The sequence below is a fragment of the Myotis lucifugus genome, unplaced genomic scaffold (assembly GCF_000147115.1).
Source record: "Myotis lucifugus unplaced genomic scaffold, Myoluc2.0 scaffold_575, whole genome shotgun sequence".
In the NCBI taxonomy this organism is placed as follows: Eukaryota; Metazoa; Chordata; class Mammalia; order Chiroptera; family Vespertilionidae; genus Myotis; species Myotis lucifugus.
This window is the reverse complement of record NW_005871623.1, coordinates 55983-77523: the sequence shown is the minus strand read 5'-3', so window position 1 is coordinate 77523 and position 21541 is coordinate 55983. Positions and strand designations below refer to the sequence as shown.

General features: G+C 41.9%; 1 protein-coding gene across 2 annotated transcripts in view; it reads right to left on the bottom strand.

Annotated features, from left to right (window-relative positions):
- The window catches only part of SS18 (SS18, nBAF chromatin remodeling complex subunit), a 33135-nt gene extending 12865 nt beyond the window's left edge, over positions 1-20270 (bottom strand). The window contains exons 1-5 of one of the 2 annotated variants that reach the window (XM_023745728.1): positions 19990-20270; positions 19678-19754; positions 17213-17297; positions 4751-4904; positions 1052-1273 (exon numbers count right to left, since the gene is read on the bottom strand). In XM_023745728.1, the coding sequence (XP_023601496.1) occupies positions 1052-1273; positions 4751-4904; positions 17213-17297; positions 19678-19754 (538 nt within the window). In that variant the 5' untranslated portion in view covers positions 19990-20270. Of the gene's footprint in view, positions 1-1051; positions 1274-4750; positions 4905-17212; positions 17298-19677; positions 19755-19989 lie in introns of those variants that run through there. The other variant, XM_006104466.2, reaches the window with a different exon arrangement.
- Positions 20271-21541: the final 1271 nt, after the last annotated feature.

Sequence of the window (21541 nt, the reverse complement as noted above, 5' to 3'; positions counted from 1 at the left end):
CTGGATGGAGAGACCACGGAGCTCCCTCTGACCCACCGGACCCACCGGACCCACCGGACCCACGAGGAGCCATACTCCGTCCGGCACTGCACTTGGGAGAGAAATGAAGCCAGCACCAGTTCTGTGCAGCTGCTTTCACTGACAATTTACCCTTTGTCTCCCTTTGTTTTCAGTACACCTCATCAAAATTACATAAAATACCTTGTATTAATATTTAAAATTTAGAATATATTATTTCATCACAAAGAATTACCAAAGATTAACACTGACTTCATCTGAATTCACTTCAGTGACTTATCGTAATCAAAATCTAGAAAATTTTATTGCAAATACATGAAATCTATCTTATACTCGTAACCTCACCACATTTCATAATTGAGAAAGCTTTAGGCTGGCAATATGCCACATGTTTAACAGGCAATTAGCAGAACAGAGCGCCACTTACCGGTTTCTAGCTATTATTCACAAGAATACTTAAAAGAGAAACATGGTAACAATCCCCTTCTCTGAGACTGTAATAAACGCTAATAGACTTCACACCAGTCTAATGCAAGAAGAGCAGCACCTCCACTCAACGCTGTAGTAACAAATCATGTGACAATGACCTTGACATGCTGAAACTCGGCATCAGAAAACATCCATGTAAAGCAAGGCAAATCCATACAAATTAATATATCCTTCACAGGTAAAATGAACCAAAGAGTAGGTGAATTGTTAAAATTCTATTTTCTCAATTTTCTAGCTCTAAAGCTTTCATTGATTAGCGTTCAAGTTATTCATTAACTTTTTTTAAAAATCCCAAAATACAGCATCTCAAATAAACTATCAAAGACATAAAAATAAATAAGCTTACATAAAAAGTTAAATTAAGCAACTTAACTTCTAAATGTAAAAAATAAGAGTATTTTAAGCTGATGTCAAACTCAACATTCCTTTTAATTGCTACTGACATCCAACTTACATTTTTACACATCAGCGAACAACCTGACAGTTTTGTTTTCTTTTCAAGGCTGATGCTGCACGCGAGTGAGAGGGACACCCAGCTCGTTACCTTGGTTGGGCTGCATGTTCATGTTTGGTCGGGGGCCGTAGTTCCCCATGGGCTGGCCCTGGCTCATGGTCATCTGGCTCTGCACGGGCACGCTCTGGGAGGACGGCACCGCGTGGCTGTAGCCGCCCATGGAGCCGTGGCTGCTGGCGGGCATGCTCATGGAGCTGTTGGTCAGGTTGAGCTGGCTGGGCCCAGGCCCCTGCATAGGCATATGGTTGGGCCCTTTGAAGAAAGTGGTCAAAACCAAAATACGAAAGTTAGACAGAGGGTCTGCATAAAAGGACCTTAACATTTTTTGGGGGGTTTTTTGCATTACCATAGTAATAATACCAAGCAATAACTTGAGTATTTAATCAATAGTAAACTAAGAAAATGCTTTACATGAATGATAGCAAATACTGTGAGGTGAATGTTATTATTCCCATTTTACAGATTAAGAAACTAATTCTTTTGAAAAGCCAAAAACATCCTGAAAAAGAGAAATGAGAGAGGACTAATTTTATAAGAGAACAAAAAATAAAGTTGGTGGAATTAAAAGTGTGTAGCATTCGCCCTAGCTGATTTGGCTCAGTGAAGGGTCCCAGGTTCAATTCTAGTCAAGGGCCCGCGTTGTGGGCTCGATCCCCAGTGAGAGGCGTGCAGAAGGCAGCTGATCGATGATTCTCTCTCATCACTGATGTTTCTCTCTCTCTCCCTCTCCCTTCCTCTCTGAAACCAATAAAAATATTTTTAAGAAAAGAAAAGAAAATTAAAGTTAAATTTCATTAAGAAAAAAAATTGTAGCATTAGCACATAAATAAACTAAAAGATCAATGAACCCAGAGCAGAATCTAAAAAGAGGCCCAAATGCTAATTCAGTAAATAATGACAATGGTGACACTAAGTATCGGTGGACAAAAGGAAGGTAATTCAATAAATGATGTTGTGACAATTGAGTAGCCACCTGGAAAAAACCAAGTTGATTCCTACCACATCACTTCCATGAAGACTAATTCCAGATGACTAAAAAATTCAACATTAAGAAAGAAGAAAGGAAAAGAAAAGGAACCATGAAAGAAAATTTTAGAAAGGAAAATTTTTAAAATAATGAAATGGAAAGGCCTTCTTAAGTTTGCCAGGAAATCCAGTCATACAGATTGAGAAATTAGACTACATGAAAATAAAACAATTGAACAAGACCAAAACAACCAAAACCAAAATTAAATAATAGAAATATAAACTGGGAAAAATTTTTAGTAAGTCCTATCACAGACCAAACTAGTAAAACACCACCGGCAGCAAATGAAAGGGCAAAGGACACGAATGACCAGCTCACACAAAAACCACAGGAGCCATAAACACAGCAGACTGTTTGCTTTGCTTATAATGTAAAAAGGGACGTGAAAACTAGGGACCCATTATCCATCTTGCAGACTAGCAAAGATCAAAGTTTGGAGCCAACTATTATGAAGAAGTTCCTTCATACTTTGTTCAGGGAATGTATACATGAAAATGCATGTAACTTCAGCTCAGCAATTTCAGTTCTAGGAATTTATCTTATAAATATACAAGCTGTTTTGTGTGCCTGTGTGTACACACACAAAATAGTGTGTTCACTTATTTGTTTTCTTATATTTTAGACATGTTCGCAGCAGCGTAATTTTTAATACTAAAAGAATAACCTATATTTCCACCAGAAGGGATCTGCTCACGTCAATTAGAGGCATCCATAAAAAAGAGTGCAATGCATCACCAAGAAGAATGGGGCAACCCTATATGCTGAGTGGTCTCTAAAAGAGACCTTTATATTCTCATGATCTCTAAGATACACCGTTAAGAGGGGAAAAACGACATGTAACTACCTAATGCATGCTACTGTTTCTGGAATAAGAACAGGAGGTTTTATACACAGAGAGCACCTGGTGAAGGACAACCAGACACCAGTCACCCGGCACACAGTGCCGGCTGAGGCAGAGACTGTGCCTTCTGATTCCTTCTGATCTGGGTACCAGAGGCCTGGACTATCCTTTTTTTAAAAATCAGTTAATTTTTACCAAAGAAACCTGAGACTGAGCTTATTTGACCAAGAACAAGCAGCATATAAATAGTTCTGCAACTTAGACAAAATATTAAAAACGAAACTAAAATAGTAAAAGCCTAGATAGAAATCTGTGTGAACAGAATAGTTGGCTAAATGCGCTAAAGAACTTATTAAAGAAAGAAAATACGAGTAATCGGACTTCTAACTCCTCCTACACCTAATCCAGCTCTCTATCAATACACTGTTTTGGAAGATGCGCAGTGTTCTGCCAGCCCAGGGCATAACCAGCTGAGAATCTCTGGCTTGTAAAGACAGTCACTACTCCAGGTGGCCTCACACACAAACCAAAACATCATGTTAACAATAATTACATTGCCGCTCACCTGCTTCTTCGGATTTAAGGCCTGAATGTTATATGGAAAAGTCAAAATCCTAACTAAAGGTATCCAAAGTTAAAAATAAAATACATCACAAAACGTCTAACTTGCTACCTCTCCCAGTTTTAAACATACTGGGTCCTGATGAACTAAATGTGGATTCAGCAAAACGATTCCTCCCGACTACAACCTGAGAAGTAGTCACATCTGTATTCCTGCCTCCTGTCAGTGTGGGCGTGTGGGCACTGGCTGTGGCGGGAAATAGAAGAGGCCCCATGGCCACCTGCCCCCCACCCCCATCAGCCCTCTATGGACCGTCCTCTTCCGCTCGCTGCCCTTTCACTTCATTGTCTGCCCCTCACCCCGCTCACCAAAGCTGCCAACCAACACAACCCCTAAGAGGACATGCTCCTAAGGATGCTAATTATTAATTTTAAAAATAAAGTGTTCTGTTATTTTCATTTACTTTCATTGCTGCTATTTGTATGATACTTTCCTTTGTTAATGAAAATAACCTTTGTCGTTAGAAAGTAAAAATATTCTCATATTAACTGTAGAAAACACCCCACCAAAAATTATGGTCATGGGCGGTGGCTGTTAAAAAACAAAAAAGTTTAAAGATACCTTTCAGATGAAAAATTCAAACCAGCAAAAGGGAATTAAATAAGCACCAATGGCCGGAAATATATCCTAAGTGCCTCTGAACTTAAAATGAGCAAATGGTAAAGGAAATGGCTCATGACGTAAGAAAGCTGACATTATTTCTCAGCCTTTAATTTGGCTGTAACATCACTGTCCGTGTCTGTATCATGTTATAAACACACACATCTGTCTGTACAGCTTCCCCAGCAGTGAGGAGAGCTGCCTTAGCCTGTAGACGGCTTTGTTTCTTTCCCCATGTGGCTCCAGGATCACTGTTTCTGAGACCAAGACATTTTTAATACAAAACTCAGGCAAATGTTAGGACACCTTTGCATAAACAGACCTCAGTGCTTTAGCCATGGCACCATGCCTTGTTCTTCCAGAAAGCTCCGCCAGCAGCCCTCCCGCCCGGTTCCAGGACTAAATTTAGCAGCTCTGTTCATCAGAGGCAGCTGCGTGTCAGCGCCAGCCGAGCCCCAGGGCGGCCTGGTAAACACTGAATACAGGTCACGTAGCTCGGCAGCTAACAAACTCTCAGAGCCCGGACTCGGGGGCATTCGGAGCAGTTTTGTCATCAACAATCTAGGATCCCGGGGGCCCCCATGTCGTTTCAGTTGCTAAGCAACTCTGGTGTTAATGTCTTCGAGGAGAAAACCTTACCCGGCATCTGGCCGTTCATCTGGTTCTGCATGTGGGGCGCAGGGGGCCCCCCGCCGACCATCCCGTCTGAAGGCATGTTGTGAGCGCGCGGAGGGGGCGGGGCGCCGCTCGGGTTCATCCCTCCCGGGCCCAGAGGCATATTCTGGGTGGGTGGCTGTGAGAAGACAGGGTAGGAAACAGGACAAAGTCAGACTCGATACAGTCAAGATGCATATGGGATAGCAGTTGCCTATATTATTAAGTAGGAGCAAAAACAAATGCATTTCAATTTGTTTAAATGCATTTTAGTCATGGGCTTAGTAACATATTTAATATACTCCCCAAATTTCACAATATCATTAGCATGAATATATCACCTGTCCATCTCAGACCACAAGAACACAATACAAGTATATTTTAGTTTATAAAATCTCAATGATGAAAATAAACATTCTAACATTCTATACAAAAAGAATTTCAATTTATTATGTGTAAGGATCTCTAATGTGTCCATTGTTGTTATTTAAATTGTTTTAAAAATTAAGTATCCTTTCATTATAAATATATTTAGATGTGTTTACTATTAATGATGAATTTTACCTGGGGAAAAAAAAACAGTAACAAAAAAATGATTAAAGAATTAGAAGACCCAGAATGTAATATACTTTCCGGTGTTTGGAGGGGAAGGGTTTTGGCGGGGAAAAGCTTTCACCCGCCCAGGCTGCGTTCAGCATTCAGCCCGCACGGCTGTGCCCCTGCTCCCAGCTCGGAGCATTACTGATGGCCTCCACGGGGAGAGGCAGCTGCCGCCAAAGGACGCCTCTGGCAACCGTCCTAATGAAAGTGTGGAGAAATCACTGCCTGACCTTGAGAGTTCACCAAGGGCGCAGGAACACAGAGACCGCCTGCCGGCCTTCTGGGGACAGTGTGATGGGAAAGCAAATGGTCAGTTTCTCTCCGAACCCCGCTTTGTAAGCAGGAGGACAGGGCAGTACTTTTTCAGACCGATGGCGGCCTTCCTCCCCACTTCTCTGTGCTCCAGGCACAGCCTCCACTCCTATCACCAGTCATCCCACTGCTCCAGTTTCCGACAGCCAGTGAGTGACGTCCGCACCACCAGACACTGTGCACAACCCCCGAACGCTGTTGTTCAGCCCTCACACGGGAGCACCAGCTCTCCACCTGCAGTGACAGTCACCAACGTGCCAAAAACAGCCAGGTGCTGCTCCAACAGCACTCACTCAGCACGCACCATCTCCGCCTCTTCACTACCGAATCCAAGGAGAAGTGCGCTTCATCCAGTATTTTCTCTTTAATTCTCATCTTAAATTCTTAAAACACTTAATGATCTTGTTCCATTTTCAAAAAAATTACCAAATATCAACTCAGTGTCACGTCTTCTTAATTTTGAAGTATCCTTTATCATCCTTCAAATATGGCTGACCTGGACCCTCGCGTGAAAATAAAAGTCCTTCCTCCTATTGTCATATCCAATTTCCTATTGAAAATTCATGTTCTCACTCTCAAGAGGGATCAGTTTTTCACTTTCCTGTGACTCAACTCATACAACGTAAGGACTGCAGTTCCCATCACAGTAAGAGAGCTTCTCTCTAGCCCTCCTGCTAATAGAGGTTATCCAGACACACGTGAGAGCAAGGCCCGCAGAGACAGGGGGGCTGGGCCTGCAAAAAGGGGAGCCAGCTCAGCTGCAGGATCTCCCTGCCCAGCTCTCCCCGCCCGGCTCTCCCCACCTGGCTCTCCCCACCTGGCTCTCCCCACCCATCTCTCCCCACCCGCTCTCCCGGCCCAGCTGTGTAGCGGGAAAGTATGGAGCACCCGTGGGAAGGGGCAGGCCCACTGCACTGAGTGGAAAACAGTCTGGGGACCAGAGAGCTGGAGACTAAAGAACCAGAGCGGGGGCTCAAGAAAACAGCAATTGGGGAGCGCGAGGGCTGAGCAGAGGTTTTAGCTTCTGCCCAGGACGAGGGGGGCAGAGATTGTGGTTGAGGTCCCACCAAGGTAGAAGGGCCTCCATAAACAACCCACGCTCTCTCCTGAGACGTCCAAAAAGCCTTCTCCACAGATTAAGGTCAAAACGGAAGTAGATCAACACTAAACGTCATAGAGGGAACCCTCAAAAGGCTCCAGGGGATCCCCTAGTGCTTCGCCCACCAAAGAAACTTAACTCAGAGGAAAACAGCAAATGGAATCCCTACAACTGTTCACTTGTAATGCCTGGCATTCAATTAAAATCACCAGGCATACTAACAACAAGACTAAGTGGCCAACGCCGATTAGGATGCTTATAACAACTTAAAAAACTACAGGAAGTAACAAGTATGGGCAACTGGGAGAAAACGAAACTCTCATAAATGCTATTGGGATTGTACCCGGGGACAGTGCGGTGGGAAACCATTTGGCAATTCCTCACAAAGTTAAACAGTTACCACGTGATCTGGCAATTCTACTCCAGGTATAGATCCAAGAGAATTGAAGAAATACATTCACATAAAACTCGTACACAATGCTATGGCAGCATTATTCATAATGGCCAAAAAGTAGGGGGGGAATTAATGTCCATCAACTGATGATGGACAACAGAATGTGCTGCACATACCCATACAACGAAACAGTATTCAGTCACAAACCCGAGTGAAGAACGGACACACATTACACACAAACCTTGGGACACTATGTAAGTGGAAGAAGCCGGACTCACACTGCACAGCCCCACTGATATGAAATGTCCAGAACAGGGAAAAGCCAGAGACAAAACGCAGGCTGCAGATTCGATGCTGGGGCACGAGCAGCCACTGACGGCCAACTCCAGTCTGGGGTGATGGAAATATTCTGGAATTTGGGGTAGGGGTGACCGTTGCTCAGAACTGTGAATATACCAAAATCCACTGAATTATATACTTTACAGGGTTAAAATGACAAATTTAATTTGAGTTTTTAAAAAAGTGAGTAAATGGACAACCGTGAGAAATAAAAACTAGAAAAAGACACACTGGCCATCACATGTTGGAGTTATCGGAGAGACTTCAAAATAACCGTGACTGGTATGTTCAAGAAAACAAACACGAGAGATGGAGAATTTCAGCAAAGTCCTAGGATTCTTCAGAGTCCAACAGAAATTCCAGACCCGAAAAGTATCACTGAGATTAAGAACACAGGAGTTTAGTTTGAGCAAAAGTGAGGATTGGTGAACTGAAAACATACATACAGAAGCACATGACATGCCCAGAGAAAGTAGGGAAAATACAAAGAAAGTGTAAGGACACGTAAAAGATGGTGAAAGGGTCTAATATAATGTACATCTAACTGGAGTTATAGAAGCAGAGAAAATGAAGCGTCCATAATGTGTGAAGAATAATGGTAACGAGTTTTCCAAAGCTAACAACACATGAGTCCCTGGCAAACGTGGGAAGCTCTACAAGCTTCAGCATGATTAAAAAAATCTAAAACATCAGAGTCAAAGCCCTAAACAACCAAAGTCAACGAGAAAACCGTAAAAGCAGCCCGGGAAAATACAACACATTATCTGAGGGTGACAGCAATACAACTAACAATCCATTTTTTATCAGGAACAATAGAAACAAAATAATAACGTGACATCTTTAAAGAAAATACACCAACCCACCTAGAGCTCCACAGAGAAAAACCCTCCAAACCCAAGATGAAATACGAGCTTCAGACAAACAAAAGCTGCGAACCCCCTGCAACTGCAGGGAGCGCATCAGCTAAAGGAAGGTGACCCCAGACGGAAGCACAGAACGAGAGGAAGCGATAGGAATGTAGAGGTGAATGTAAGTTAATATGGATTTTTGAAGCAACCGTAGCAATGACCTGTATGGCTTAACCATTCATATAAATATAAAACATATGACAAGACTAACAAAAAAAACAGAATAAATGCAGTTAAACTGTTACAAGGCTTCTGTATTTCTCAAAGTGTTAAATTTGCCCACGTCGGCCGCCACCTCCTCGGCTACCACGTGGCACAGCTACCGCCAGCACGTCGCTCGCGCTGACCACTGCCATGGCCTCCCAACCGGACTCCTATCCCCTCCACAGTGAATGCTCCGCACGGCAGTCAGGATAAGCATGTAACATCTACCAATTCACTCTTCTGCTCAAAATCCTCCAAGAGTTTCCAACTTCAGAGTAAAAACCAAAGCCCTCACCAGATTGGAGGAAAAAGCCTACAAGGTGGAACCTGTCGCCTGGCCCGGGTCCAGCTGGTTGGAGCATCATCCCAGGCCCAAGGGTTGTGGGCTGGATTCCTGGTCGGGGTACACGCAGGAGGCAACCAACTGATGTTTCTCTCTCTCTCTCTCATCGATTTCTCTCTCCCTCCCTCTCCCTAAAATCAGTAAAAACATACCCTCGGGTGAGGATTAAAAAAAAAGATAGGGCCTGTCCACACAACTTCCTTACCGTCATGTTCAGTCACAGGAACCTCCATGTTCTCGAACCCCAGGCCCTGGGCCTCAGGACCTTCCCAGCCCGGTTCCTGCTCCAGACACTCCGCCTCCGGGCTCTGCCCGAATGCCCCTCCTCAGGGAGGCCCGCCTGACCCCCTACTTCCCGCTGCAACGCCATCCCACCTGCAGCACCCCACCTCCCTGCCCTGCTTCCCTTCTCGGTAGCTCTTACCATCTAACAAGGCAGGCGGTGCGGTTACTATTATGCCTGCCTTGCTTGTTAGGATATAAAACCAAAGGGAGCAGGAATATCGTCTGGTTTGTTCACTGATGTTTCAAAAAGTACCTAACGACTACTGACTACTGCCTGTCACGTAGTAGAAACTTAATATTTAGTAAATAAATGAAAAAACTCTCCATTTAAATGATTTACCATGAAACTAAAAATTATTCTCACAATAAAATTATTTTAAATGTTTCTTTAAAATATAAAATATCACACTGCAAAATACAACTTTTAGTTTAATAATCATTATCTGTATAACTATCGTTAATATAGGTGTCATTAATAAAGTTCCCCACAAGGAGGCACCAGAATGACACACAGATAAGAAACTTAAAAAGCATCAAAATAGGAGAGGTGTAGATCCAATACTACCAAGTATTTTACACAAATGGAAGCCTGGATTAGTCCACCAGGAACAGCTGCAAAAGCCCATCAGCATTCCATCTGCCTTACTTGCTGGTCCAAGGTCAGCTCCCAAAGATGAGCTCTATGCATATGTGACGCATTGGGGCCGATCTCCCAGACTTCTCCCGTACCCCCTAGAAATGTCAGGGGCGCATGGGTGGCCTTGCATCTACTCAGGCTTTCAACCAGCTCACTTCCTCAAGTTACCATCTCATCCACGTCCTGTCTTTCTGCCCCTCCTCCCCAAAGTGCTAAGGCAGCAGCCAGCCCCGCTGTAAACCTGACAAGCTGAACTTCCCTAACTGACCATCACCCACTTGTTTTCACAGCGTGATGATTTTCCAAATTTCCTAAGAAACTAGGGTCCAAGATGATTCACCTACGAACAAAACTTTCCAGGGTTTAGTGACAGGTTCCCCATAAATCCAACCTTTTCTTTTATGAACAGCAAACACTGCCACGATAACAAGTCAACACTGAACTACCCAGCTCTGGCCCTGGCCAGGTGGCTCAGTCGGCTGGAGCATCGTCCCACATACCATAGAGGTGGCAGGTTCGATCCAAGGCAGGCCCATCACTAGACTGCAGCTTCGATCCCCAGTCGGGGAGCATCTGCGAGGCCACCGGTCCATGTTTCTCTCACATAGTCTGTCTGTCTGTCTCCCCCCCACCCCCCCTCCTCTCTTTCTGAAAATCAATAAAAACACATCCTCAGGTGATGGATTCAAAAACACTTCCTCGGCTCTGAAATACTATGATGATGTTAATCACCAAACAGTCGCTCCAGATCCATATAATCCTTTAGAACAAAAAGTGCCTTCTTCCCAGACCAGGAGAATTCTCTGGACTATGCTTCCAGAACATAAAAAATAAAAACCAACAACAAACCCACTCCTGAAGCATGGGGAGATAGACACTAAGCCTTCCTAAAGATAGTGCTAGCACCATCCGCTAAAAAACAGGAAGAGGTAATGGTTTAATCTTGAATGTATTTTTATATTATTTTTACATTTATACCAATCTGGCTAAATTACAAAAGTAATGTGTAGTCATTAAAAAAAACAGACAAAAATGAAAATGGGAGACATTGCTAAAAGCTTCATATGCATACCGCCAGAAAGTTCTGACAATTCGTGTGTGTGTGTGTGTTTAGTTTTTGACAGTAGGGTCACACTCCTCTGTGATTTCTTTTATTCTACTGTAGGCATTACCCTTCATCTGTACATAATTCAACTTCATTCAAAAGTAAAGAATTCGGAGGGGCGGGGGAAAAAAAGTATAGAATTCAACTGTATAAGCTCTAACAGTTTTAACCCACCCTCAAAACTTGGTCCTAGTCTGTTTTTCCCTACTATAAACAATGTTTAAATTAACAGCCTTGTACAAATACTTTTCTGTACTTATTCTATGCAAATCAGAGTGAATTCCTTCATTCCCAACATTAGGTCCATTTTCCTGCTCCACAGCAAGAAGTGCTGCTCCGCTGGAGGGGAGCGAGATGCGTTATTTCCAGAAACGACAGAGGCGATCTTTAGGCTCCCTGGGGCAGAGGCAGCTTTCACTCATCTCATACAGTTCTGCAAGAACAAGTTCACAATCACACACAGACACACGCATGCAAACATACACACTAACAGTTACACTCCTCGTAGGAAGAGGTATCCGATCTCCTTACACCTCTGGACTCAACTAAACAGTCTTCTGGATTTCCTATGTACTGCCCAGCAAATAGTTAACATGACTTTTTATAGAATGGTGACAAGATCAGACAGGCTACACTACTGGCAAAACGCTACCTGTAACATATGAATCAGAGAAGTGTGCCCCATAAATCAATTCTCTACAAAACACAGGTCTACCGCCCTGTAAAAGTTCCCACCATTCGCAGACCTGACCGCTTTTGCTGTGGTTCAAATGTACTCACATATACAGTATTCTAAAATACCATGTATACACCGTGTTGTCTTTAATCTCATTTATAAACCTTATAGGCATATTAGATTTTATTTTACATTTTTGAAAGAATCAAATCAGTATCTTCTTTAGTTTTCTCCTTTTTCTCAACAAAGCCTTCCTTACCTCAATATAAGATAGTTGATGTGGTAATTTATACGACAGGGTGGGGCAGAAGTAGGCATATAGGTGTTTCTATGGTAAATAACACAATAACTAATAAGTAATGATATAAGAATACACTGTTTCATGTATTCACAACTGCAAACCTACTTTTGCCCACTGCTGTATTTACATTGGCTTTGATATGCATAAAAAGCAGGTAGAAGATAGAGATGACAGCAGAAATCTGTAAGACCTTTTTGAAGTTCTAACCGAATCAAAATATTACGTATGCTAAAAGTTAAAATTTATAAATGAAAAAAATGATGACTGCAACACATTCTGCTCATCTTCAAGGCGCGCACAGGAAGCTGGGCCTCCCCGCACTGGGATCGCACCTGTGAGCAGTGAACTCTGCACCAAACTCCAGCCACGGACGCACCTCCCCGACGCTCCCAGCACGGTCACGGCGTGAAGCCTGTGCAACAAGAGGCAGCCAGGTGCTGCCCACGGTGCTCAGAACGCCAAATGTAGGCAGCATTGCCAAAAATGCATTTAGAAAATAAAAATATACAGCTTACTATAAATCAATTTTATTAATAGCACAGACTTTAATTTGTTGTACAGAACATCTACTGAACAAAACTATCTTTAATAAATTTAAATTTTAGTAAGTACGTGTATCTGGTTAAATTAGGGATTTTTAAAACTTATACTTGCAATGAATTAAGTGAAAGCCAGATAAGCAATTCCAATCAGCTTTCAGCCTTGTTTCACGATGAAGAGATATATTTACACACTCAATCTCAGTGAATGGCATCACATCAGTCAAGTTTCAAAACTGACCCTCCAGATGTATTCAGTGACTGGAAATCACTGTATTACTGACTGCCACAGACCGCAGTTAAAAGAAGAAAAGGTCATTTTTACTTAAGAATGTACTTGAGGAAGCAGTAAAAATTACTCATTTATTTAGTGCTCCGTGTCAACTAAACATCCTGTGTGACAAGTGAGACAGTCACAGCCACACGCGCTGCACATCAGAGTGAGGTGACAGCGCACTGAGCCGGCCTGCGGTCCAGGTCGTTTCCATGGGCCAGCCCTTCGCAGCATCTGCAGCCAGGGATCAGCTCTGACTTTTCAAGCAAGAACTGGGAATCTGGCAAACTTATTAGCTACTGTCTTGAGCTCAAGTACCCTAACACTAGAGACTTTTCTGATGAGACGGCGGCAACTTGGTGATTTACCAAATGTGGTTTTGGGTATCATATAATGAAATATGTCCATGTTTAGAAGAAGTGCATACTCAGTGACCTTATATTTTCTGAATGACCAAAGCATGATGTTACAGAATCATGCATGAGTAAAAGACCCATCCAAAATGCAAGACAGACCAATGAACTTGAATGTATCAGTAAGATATGATTTTAGATTTCATACTTCAATTAACCTTAAAAAACATATCTGTTGGGATCTGCTATACTATCAGATTATTCACAACAATCTGAAAAGGCTATTAAAACATTCTTCCCTTTCCTAACTCCATCTGTGTAAGACTAGATCTTACTCTACTTCAACTTAAACATATTAAGCTAGATTAAATCCAGAAGTAGACATAACAATACAGCTGTTCTCTATTAAGCCAAATATTTAAAGGAAATTTGCAAGATTACTATAAACAATGTCATTCATATTTCACTAAATTTGTTCTCAAGATATAGTTAATTTTTCCTTTAAAGAATTTTATATTAACACGCAATAGGCTTATTATTGTTCATTTTTTATTGTCCATTTTAAGTGAATAAATACTTTTTCAACAAATATCTCAATATATATATAGTCTACATAAAGCTCTGTTATCCTCAATAATTTTTAAATGTAAAGGGGTTCTGAAAACAAAAAGTTCTGAGAAATGCTGCAACAGAGAAATATCAAAACAAAAAGATCCTTTAAAAAGACTTGAAAAAAAATGTGATTAAACACCAGGCAAGAGAGATAAAAAATATATTTTAAAAGAGAAGATACAAATAAACTGTTGAAACAAAAAAGGAAAATATCGCTATATATGCTGAGGACATTAAATAACATTATTTCATAAACTTTATGCCAACAAATCTGAAAAGTTAGATAAAATGTTCAAAAGGACAATTTATAAAAATAGGCAACTCATAAAACACAAAAGTATATAAATTATCCTAAAACAACGAAGGAAATTAAGTAAAAGCCTTGTCACAAAGAAAAGCCAGATGGCTTCTCAAAGAATTACACGATCGCCGAAACCGGTTTGGCTCAGTGGATAGAGCGTCGGCTTGCGGACTGAAAGGTCCCGGGTTCGATTCCGGTCAAGGGCATGTGCCTGGGTTGCGGGCGCATCCCCAGTGGGAGATGTGCAATTTATAAAAATAGGCAACTCATAAAACACAAAAGTATATAAATTATCCTAAAACAACGAAGGAAATTAAGTAAAAGCTTGTCACAAAGAAAAGCCAGATGGCTTCTCAAAGAATTACACGATCATTTAAGAAACTGCAGCTCTATTATGCAAATTATTCCAGATGAGGAAAATTCTCCAACTCAGTTTATGAAGCTAGCATAACCTCACAAAAAAGACCAAAGGCTTTTTAAGAAAAAAAAATTAAGGGTCAATTGCACTAAGGAACAAAGACATAAAAATTTTGATCAAAATGTTAACTAACTGAATACTGCAAATTTTAAAGACCAAGACCAGAGAAAAAGTATGTTAATTACAAGAAATCAAGATTGACCATTAAAAAGTAAATTAATGTAGTTCACCACATTAACAGATTAAAGAAAAACTTATGATCTCATTAGATGCAATAGAAAGTATTTAAACATAATTTAACATTCATTCAAGATATTAACTCTTAACAGAAACAAAAGGGAACTTCCTTAACCTGATGAAACATTATCTACAAAACTCTACAGCTCGCATGGCACTTCCTGTCAACCAGGGACAGCTTCCCCTGTGGTCAGCCACAGACAAGGAGTCCTCTCTCACCACGGCTACTCGGAAGGTACGGAGGTCCTAGCCAGAGGAGCAAGGCAAGAGAGAGAAATAAAAGGTGTAAGGATTGGAAGAAAGAAGCAAAACCAATTATTCATAAATAATATGGTCGTGAATACAGAAAACTGAAAGTATCTACAGAAAAATTATTAGAAATAAGGGTTGAACAAGACTGAGAAATTCAAATCAGCTGCATTTCCATGTAAACAGCAATCAGAGAAAATAAAACTTAAAACGCAAAGACTCTATTTAATTGCCTCAAAAAAAAAACAAAACATGAAGTACCTAAGAGAGATGCGCAAATCCTCTGCAGGAAAATCATAAAACTTCATTGGTGGATATTAAAGGACCAAATAAATGAAAATATAGACAATGATCGTGATTTGAAAGACTCGCGATTGTAAAAATATCCATTCTCCCCCACCTGACTTAGAGGCCAGGGAATGCCCAGGTCACCTTGAGGATTATGTTGGACACGCTGAAATGTAAGTGTGCGTGGAAGCGCAAAGCACTAATAGCCAAGTTATTCTGAAAAAAATAAGGAATGAGTAAAGAACTTCTCTAATACATGAAGACTTACTAGACTTGCCAAGTGTGCTAAGACTGTGGAATTTATAAAAACAGACCAATGAAACAGGAGAGAGAGGTCAGACAGACGTATGTGGACGCCTGCGATTCACGACACAGATGCCATGACAAATGAAGGAAAGATACTTTCGTTTGTCCAGTAGATAATGCTGGGACAGAGAACTACCCATGTGGAAACAAATAAAGTGGAACCTATTTCTCACACAGTTATTAACAAAAATAAATTCTACTCAGCTGGTCAAATTCATGTCAATCATCACACAAAGAATTATTTCAGATTCAAAACAAAATTTACTAATTATATATCCTTAGTAGGATACATCTTAAGGAGAAGCATCTTAGTGTTAGTGGTAAACTTGGTAGTGTTATATTAAAGTTATTTTTTACTGATAGTAGTGTATAGCAAATAAACAACTACAATAATGTCATAAGCTACCAAGATTTTTAGAGTAAGACGAAAGAGATACTAACACATAATATCAAAGCTAAGTAAAAAACCTTCCCTGAAGGGGAAATATCACTAATCCAGTATTTTATTTCTTTTTCTAAAAAAATGTGTTTCCTAGTTCTGTCCACTGGAAACACCTAAGAAACAATGAAAACGCAGTAATAATGAATGCCCCAAACATACAAATTGTGGTCTCTAAATATCAATTCCCACTGAAAAAGGACTCGGAAAACAGAGTGGACAGACAGTTCTGGGACAAACATGTAATCAATCTGATCTCTCCCTCAAATCCTCAAAGCAGAGTCGCCACAAGATACTGCAACCACCGCAGGACACAGGAGCCACTGAAGGGCTCCCACCACCAGACGCCATACCCTGACGGTCAGAGAATGACTGCAATGGACTTAAACACATTAAAAATACAAAACCCTGTAAGTTCAGACTTCCCGTTACCAAAAATGGAACCGCCAACCACGTTCCTCCTGATGCAGACAAACCACAGCACCACCAATGAACTACAGAACTAACCCTACCTCTCACGAAGCTCACTATTAGTTTATAGGAAAGAAGATGCGATGGACAGAACATGTGCTAGGACCATGAAGGTCAAATCAGCCAAGTCAGAATGTGAGCAATTCTACAAAATGTATGACCCAGTTTGTTCAACAAATAAATGGAGAACAGAAAAGACACCTGATACAGACGGAGTGAGACTTAAGACCCATCAATCGATGCGACAGGTGGACTGTGTTTGGATTCTGTGGCGAACAATCATGAAGACATCAGTGGATTTTTTAAATAACTGGTGAAAATCGTAGACAGTGCGGGTATTACAGGACATTAAGAACCGTTGGTTACTTTTGTTGGGCGGGAAACAGTCCTTATCTGATAAAGAGGCAGACTGAAGTGTTTACAAGTAAACTTATAAGACACCTGGGGTTTGCCTTGAAATACTACAGACTTACTCATAAGTTAGTTGTGTGATCACATATGAAAATAAATAACAACATAGGTAGACGGACAGGTGTGTGGGTGAATGGGTGGATGAACAGGACGTCCTCGGGAGGGATCAATTCCAGGTGAATTAAATCAAACCCGAAGGCAGACATCCAACCTTTAGGTCACCGAGGTAAACAGCTTCCTGTTCTGGGGAGTGGGGCCGGGTTTAAACAAACCTCAGAAGTCACTACACAAGCTGGGCCGCACACGGGGCCCGTGCAGATGCCTGTGCCCGGTCGGAGGTACTCACCGCCGGCAGCAGAGACTGCATGTTTTGGTTCGAGTCTGCGATCGTGGCCAGGTAGACCAAGTTCGTATGCAGCATCTGCTGGTACCTATTAAAACAAGACAAGTGTCAGTATACACTGATTCTCCCCACCTGCCTGGACACGAACAGCATCGAAATCATTTCTCAAGGCTAATGAAAGATGTGTTACCTGAACATCAATAGCATTTCATTTCTTCCTAGTTCCTCTGCAAAATAATCCCACTAACTACCCTTAGAGATAATGAGAAATTCAGAGATTCCCTTGTGCTCGATGTTGTTATAGTTAGTTTTATATACTTCCATATCTCACTTAATCCTCAAACCAGCTCTACCAAGTAAAAGCTCTTCTTTTCGCCATTTTACAGAGGAAACAAGTGTCGGGAGCGGCCTGTAGGAGACTGCACAGCGGAGGCAATGAAGCAGCCGAGGCCGTGCTGCCCCTCACAGTGCACATGCTGTTCTGAGAGGTCTGGAATGAAGGTCAAGGGAACTGTGTGCTTACTCCCTCCCGTCAGTTCCCTGTTGTCAAAACCGCAGCCCCACGAACAGCCACCATGCTCTGCTCACGGGCAGGGAGGAGGTGGGGCCACTCTTCCTCTCCCACAGCAGCAGTGACTGCGTGTTCGCCGGCTGCGGGTGCTGCCCACCTCCCCAGACCAGGTTTCCGGGTACACACTGAAATGTGACCATCCAAATGATGTTATTATTAGAATAAATGCACAATGGACTTCAAAGACTAAATATGAAGCGAAAGAATGTAAACCAGCCCTAGCTGGTTTGACTCAGTGGATGGAGCATTGGCCTGCAGCCTGGGTTCGATTCCAGTCAAGGGCACGTGCCTGGGTTGCGGGTTTGATCCCCAGTAGGGGGCATGTAGGAGGGAGCTGATCATTGGTTCTCTCTCATCATTGATGTTTCTATCTCTCTCCTTTCCCTTCCTCTCTGAAATCAATAAAAATATATCTTAAAAAAAAAATGTAAACTATCTCATTAATATTTTTATATTGATTATATATTGAAGTGACATTTTTAGAATAAGGAGTTAAATAAAATATATTATTTAAATTAATTTATCCTGTTTCTTCTTGTTTAATGTGTCTACTAGCAAATGTAAAAGTACATATGTGGCTCACAATGCATTTCTACCGGATGGTGTTGTTCTAGACCAGTGGATCTCAACCTTCTGGCCCTTTAAACACAGTTCCTCATGTTATGACCCAACCATAAAATTATTTTTTTTAATATTTTTTATTGATTTTTTACAGAGAGGAAGGGAGAGAGAGAGAGAGTTAGAAACATCGATAAGAGAGAAACATCGATCAGCTGCCTCCTGCACACTCCCTACTGGGGATGTGCCTGCAACCAAGGTACATGCCCTTGAAAGGAATCGAACCCGGGACCCTTCAGTCCGCAGGCCGACGCTCTATCCACTGAACCAAACCAGTCAGGGCCATAAAATTATTTTCGTTGCTACTTCATAACTTTAATGTTGCTACTGTTATGAATCGTAATGTAAACATCTGATATGCAGGATGGTCTTAGGCGACCCCTGTGAAAGGGTCGTTCGACTGCCAAAAGGGTCGCGACCTACAGGTTGAGAACCGCTGTTCTAGACGTTTGATAAAATATTCAACTTGGTCCACTCCAGCAGTCTCCTAAGGGATACTGTTTACTTCCGACACAACACTTCACACTGGGTTCTTAGAGTGATGACCAGTTCTATGTATTAGACCTGACCTCTGCTTCCTCCCTCACATATACGGCTATAACTAAAGGTCCTATGTACGTGGAGGCCTAACTTTCCACAAATCAGACCACACACAAATGTGAAGTCCTTATGTTATGATGCAGGATAAGAAGCACAAGAAAAATTAGCACCCACTCCATCCCGAGAACAAATTTTCCTTAGGGAGAAATCACAGAGTCACACAAAACTGTGTCCACTAATGCTCATCGTAGCATTACTCACAGTAGCCAAGAAGTGAAAACAACCCAAACGTCTATCCCTGATGGATAAATGTGGCACAGCTCTCGACAAGGAAAGATTGTTGGCAATGAAAAGGAAGTACTGATTCATGCTGAAAAACGTGCTAAGTGAAATAAGTCCGTCCAAAATACCCCACAATATATGAACCCATGTAAATGAAATGGCCACAGCGGGCAGGTCTACACAGACAGAAGTGGTTGTCAGGGGGTAAGAAATGAGGGGTTGGAAACCGGAGTGACTGCTAATGTGTACAAGGGTTCTGTTGGGGATAAGGAAAATGTTCTGAAATTGATTAAAGTGATAGTAGTAGCACTCTATGAATATTCTAAGAACCTTAAATTACACACTTTAAAATGGGTGAATTGTATGGTATGTGAATTAGATCCCAACAAAGCTGTTATTAAAAAGAAAAGTAAACCAACGCAGAAAAATAAAGTTTTAAATTTCAAATCCATCTTACTGCGAACACTCCGAGGTCTTTCCTTTATTCTGATAGTCCATTATACACTGAATGAGATGGTTATTTTCATCCAACATCTGAAATAAAATCAGAAAAAGTTTATTGTAAATCTCGTGTATCAAGTAAAAAAATTTAAAATCCTTCAGATTTCTAGAAATGTCTACCTACACAGGAGCTGAATCCACTCAGGTCTCTTAACCCGTATTTCACACCTCAGGCATAATGTCATGCTTCACCAACAATTTTAATAACTCTGTTCCAATTATTCTCCCTGAGTTACTACCTGCAGCTGAGAAGGGAATACTTAACTACCTCTCCTAAATGTCCCGGCAGCTTTAGCCTGTTCAGACGACAAGCTGAGTCCACGCTGGCTCTGTATCATTGCATCGCTTTTCAGTGGTTATAAGTTTCCTTATCCAGAATGAAGCAAATACAGGAAAACTCAGCCCAAGAGGCCTGAGGAGCTGCTAGCTTCTGAGCTTCACACATCATGGTTTTGTGATTCTCCAAATACGGAATCCAATACAATCTCTGTGTATGTGTGACATGTATTGCTGACTTTGTGAGCTCACCTTACAATGAAGTTGTCCCAAAAGCTTAAAAACAAAAGCCTATCGATTTATATCTTTCTATCACCTTATAACAATTCAGGCAATTCTGGCTTTAAGGGTTAAATAATTCACCCCAGCAAACTGGCCCTGAGGAAGGGGTCGTGGTGCAGCAAAAGGCCAGTTAATTCCAGCACACAATTCCGTAACCCGCCGTGTGGACACTGTTCTGTGTGCTCCCCGCCAGTCACGTGTCCTCCGAGATCCTGTGCAAACCACTGAAGCTGCCCGCGGCTCAGATTTATCTGTAAGATCCAGGGGCAGGAGGAACTGCTTCTCCGGTGCCTGCCCCACCCGCCCACGAAAGCTCCAAGGAGAAAATGCCGTAATGTAGTTACTGCAACTCTTTTCATGAAAAACGAGATCCATTTAACACTAACTGTGACTTTTCTTTCTGAATGTGAATCATAATCATCACTTGCTGGAAAATATATATCTATATATTGACATTCCTCTCTGAAAAGTGCAGTTATTTCTTAAATAGAACTATTGAATGGCAAAAAAATATACCCTTACAATGCACTAGTCCAACCGAACAATTTCACAACATTATCTTCTCAGCAGATTCCTCCACTAACAAACTTCGCTGGAATGTCTGTCTCATATTTAAAATCAATCTCTCACCCTACAGAATTGGGGCACTTAATCCGGAATCCATTTCTCCTTCTCAGCTGAGGATGAAAACTAATGGACCAGCATCTCCCGAATTAATCACCCAAGAGAAATACCTTCAGATGTATGTAAGAAGAACTGCAGGAAAAAGAGAGGCATACTCAGGCCTTCGCTACAGTCCAAACATAAAAATTCTCGCCTGCCCCCAAACATGTTGTGTGTGCCTGTGTGTGTGTGTGCACACGTGTGTGTATGTGTGTGCGTGTGTGTATACTCAGAGCTGTTGGCCAGGCTGCAAACAGCCCAGTTCACTGTATGAAAACACTGCCTACAGCCACCGCCGAGCCTCAGTCCATAAGATAAAGCAACAGCTAGGGAGCCGTCCGATGCCAACTGCAGAGAACCTGACCGTCAACAGACGCTGCGAGCAGACCGGCAGCCGTCCCAGGAGAGGAAGGTCCTGGACCTTGGAGGAAAAGGTGACGGGATGAAGCAAAAAATACCAACAAACTCTTCCGGACAAGAGCAGAGGGAGCGGGATGGGGTGCGGTAGGGGCTCCAGGAGCCCTGACTTTGGTGGTGAATACACAGTACAGTCAGACGGTGGATTCTACAATTGTACACTTGAAATCTGTATAATTGTA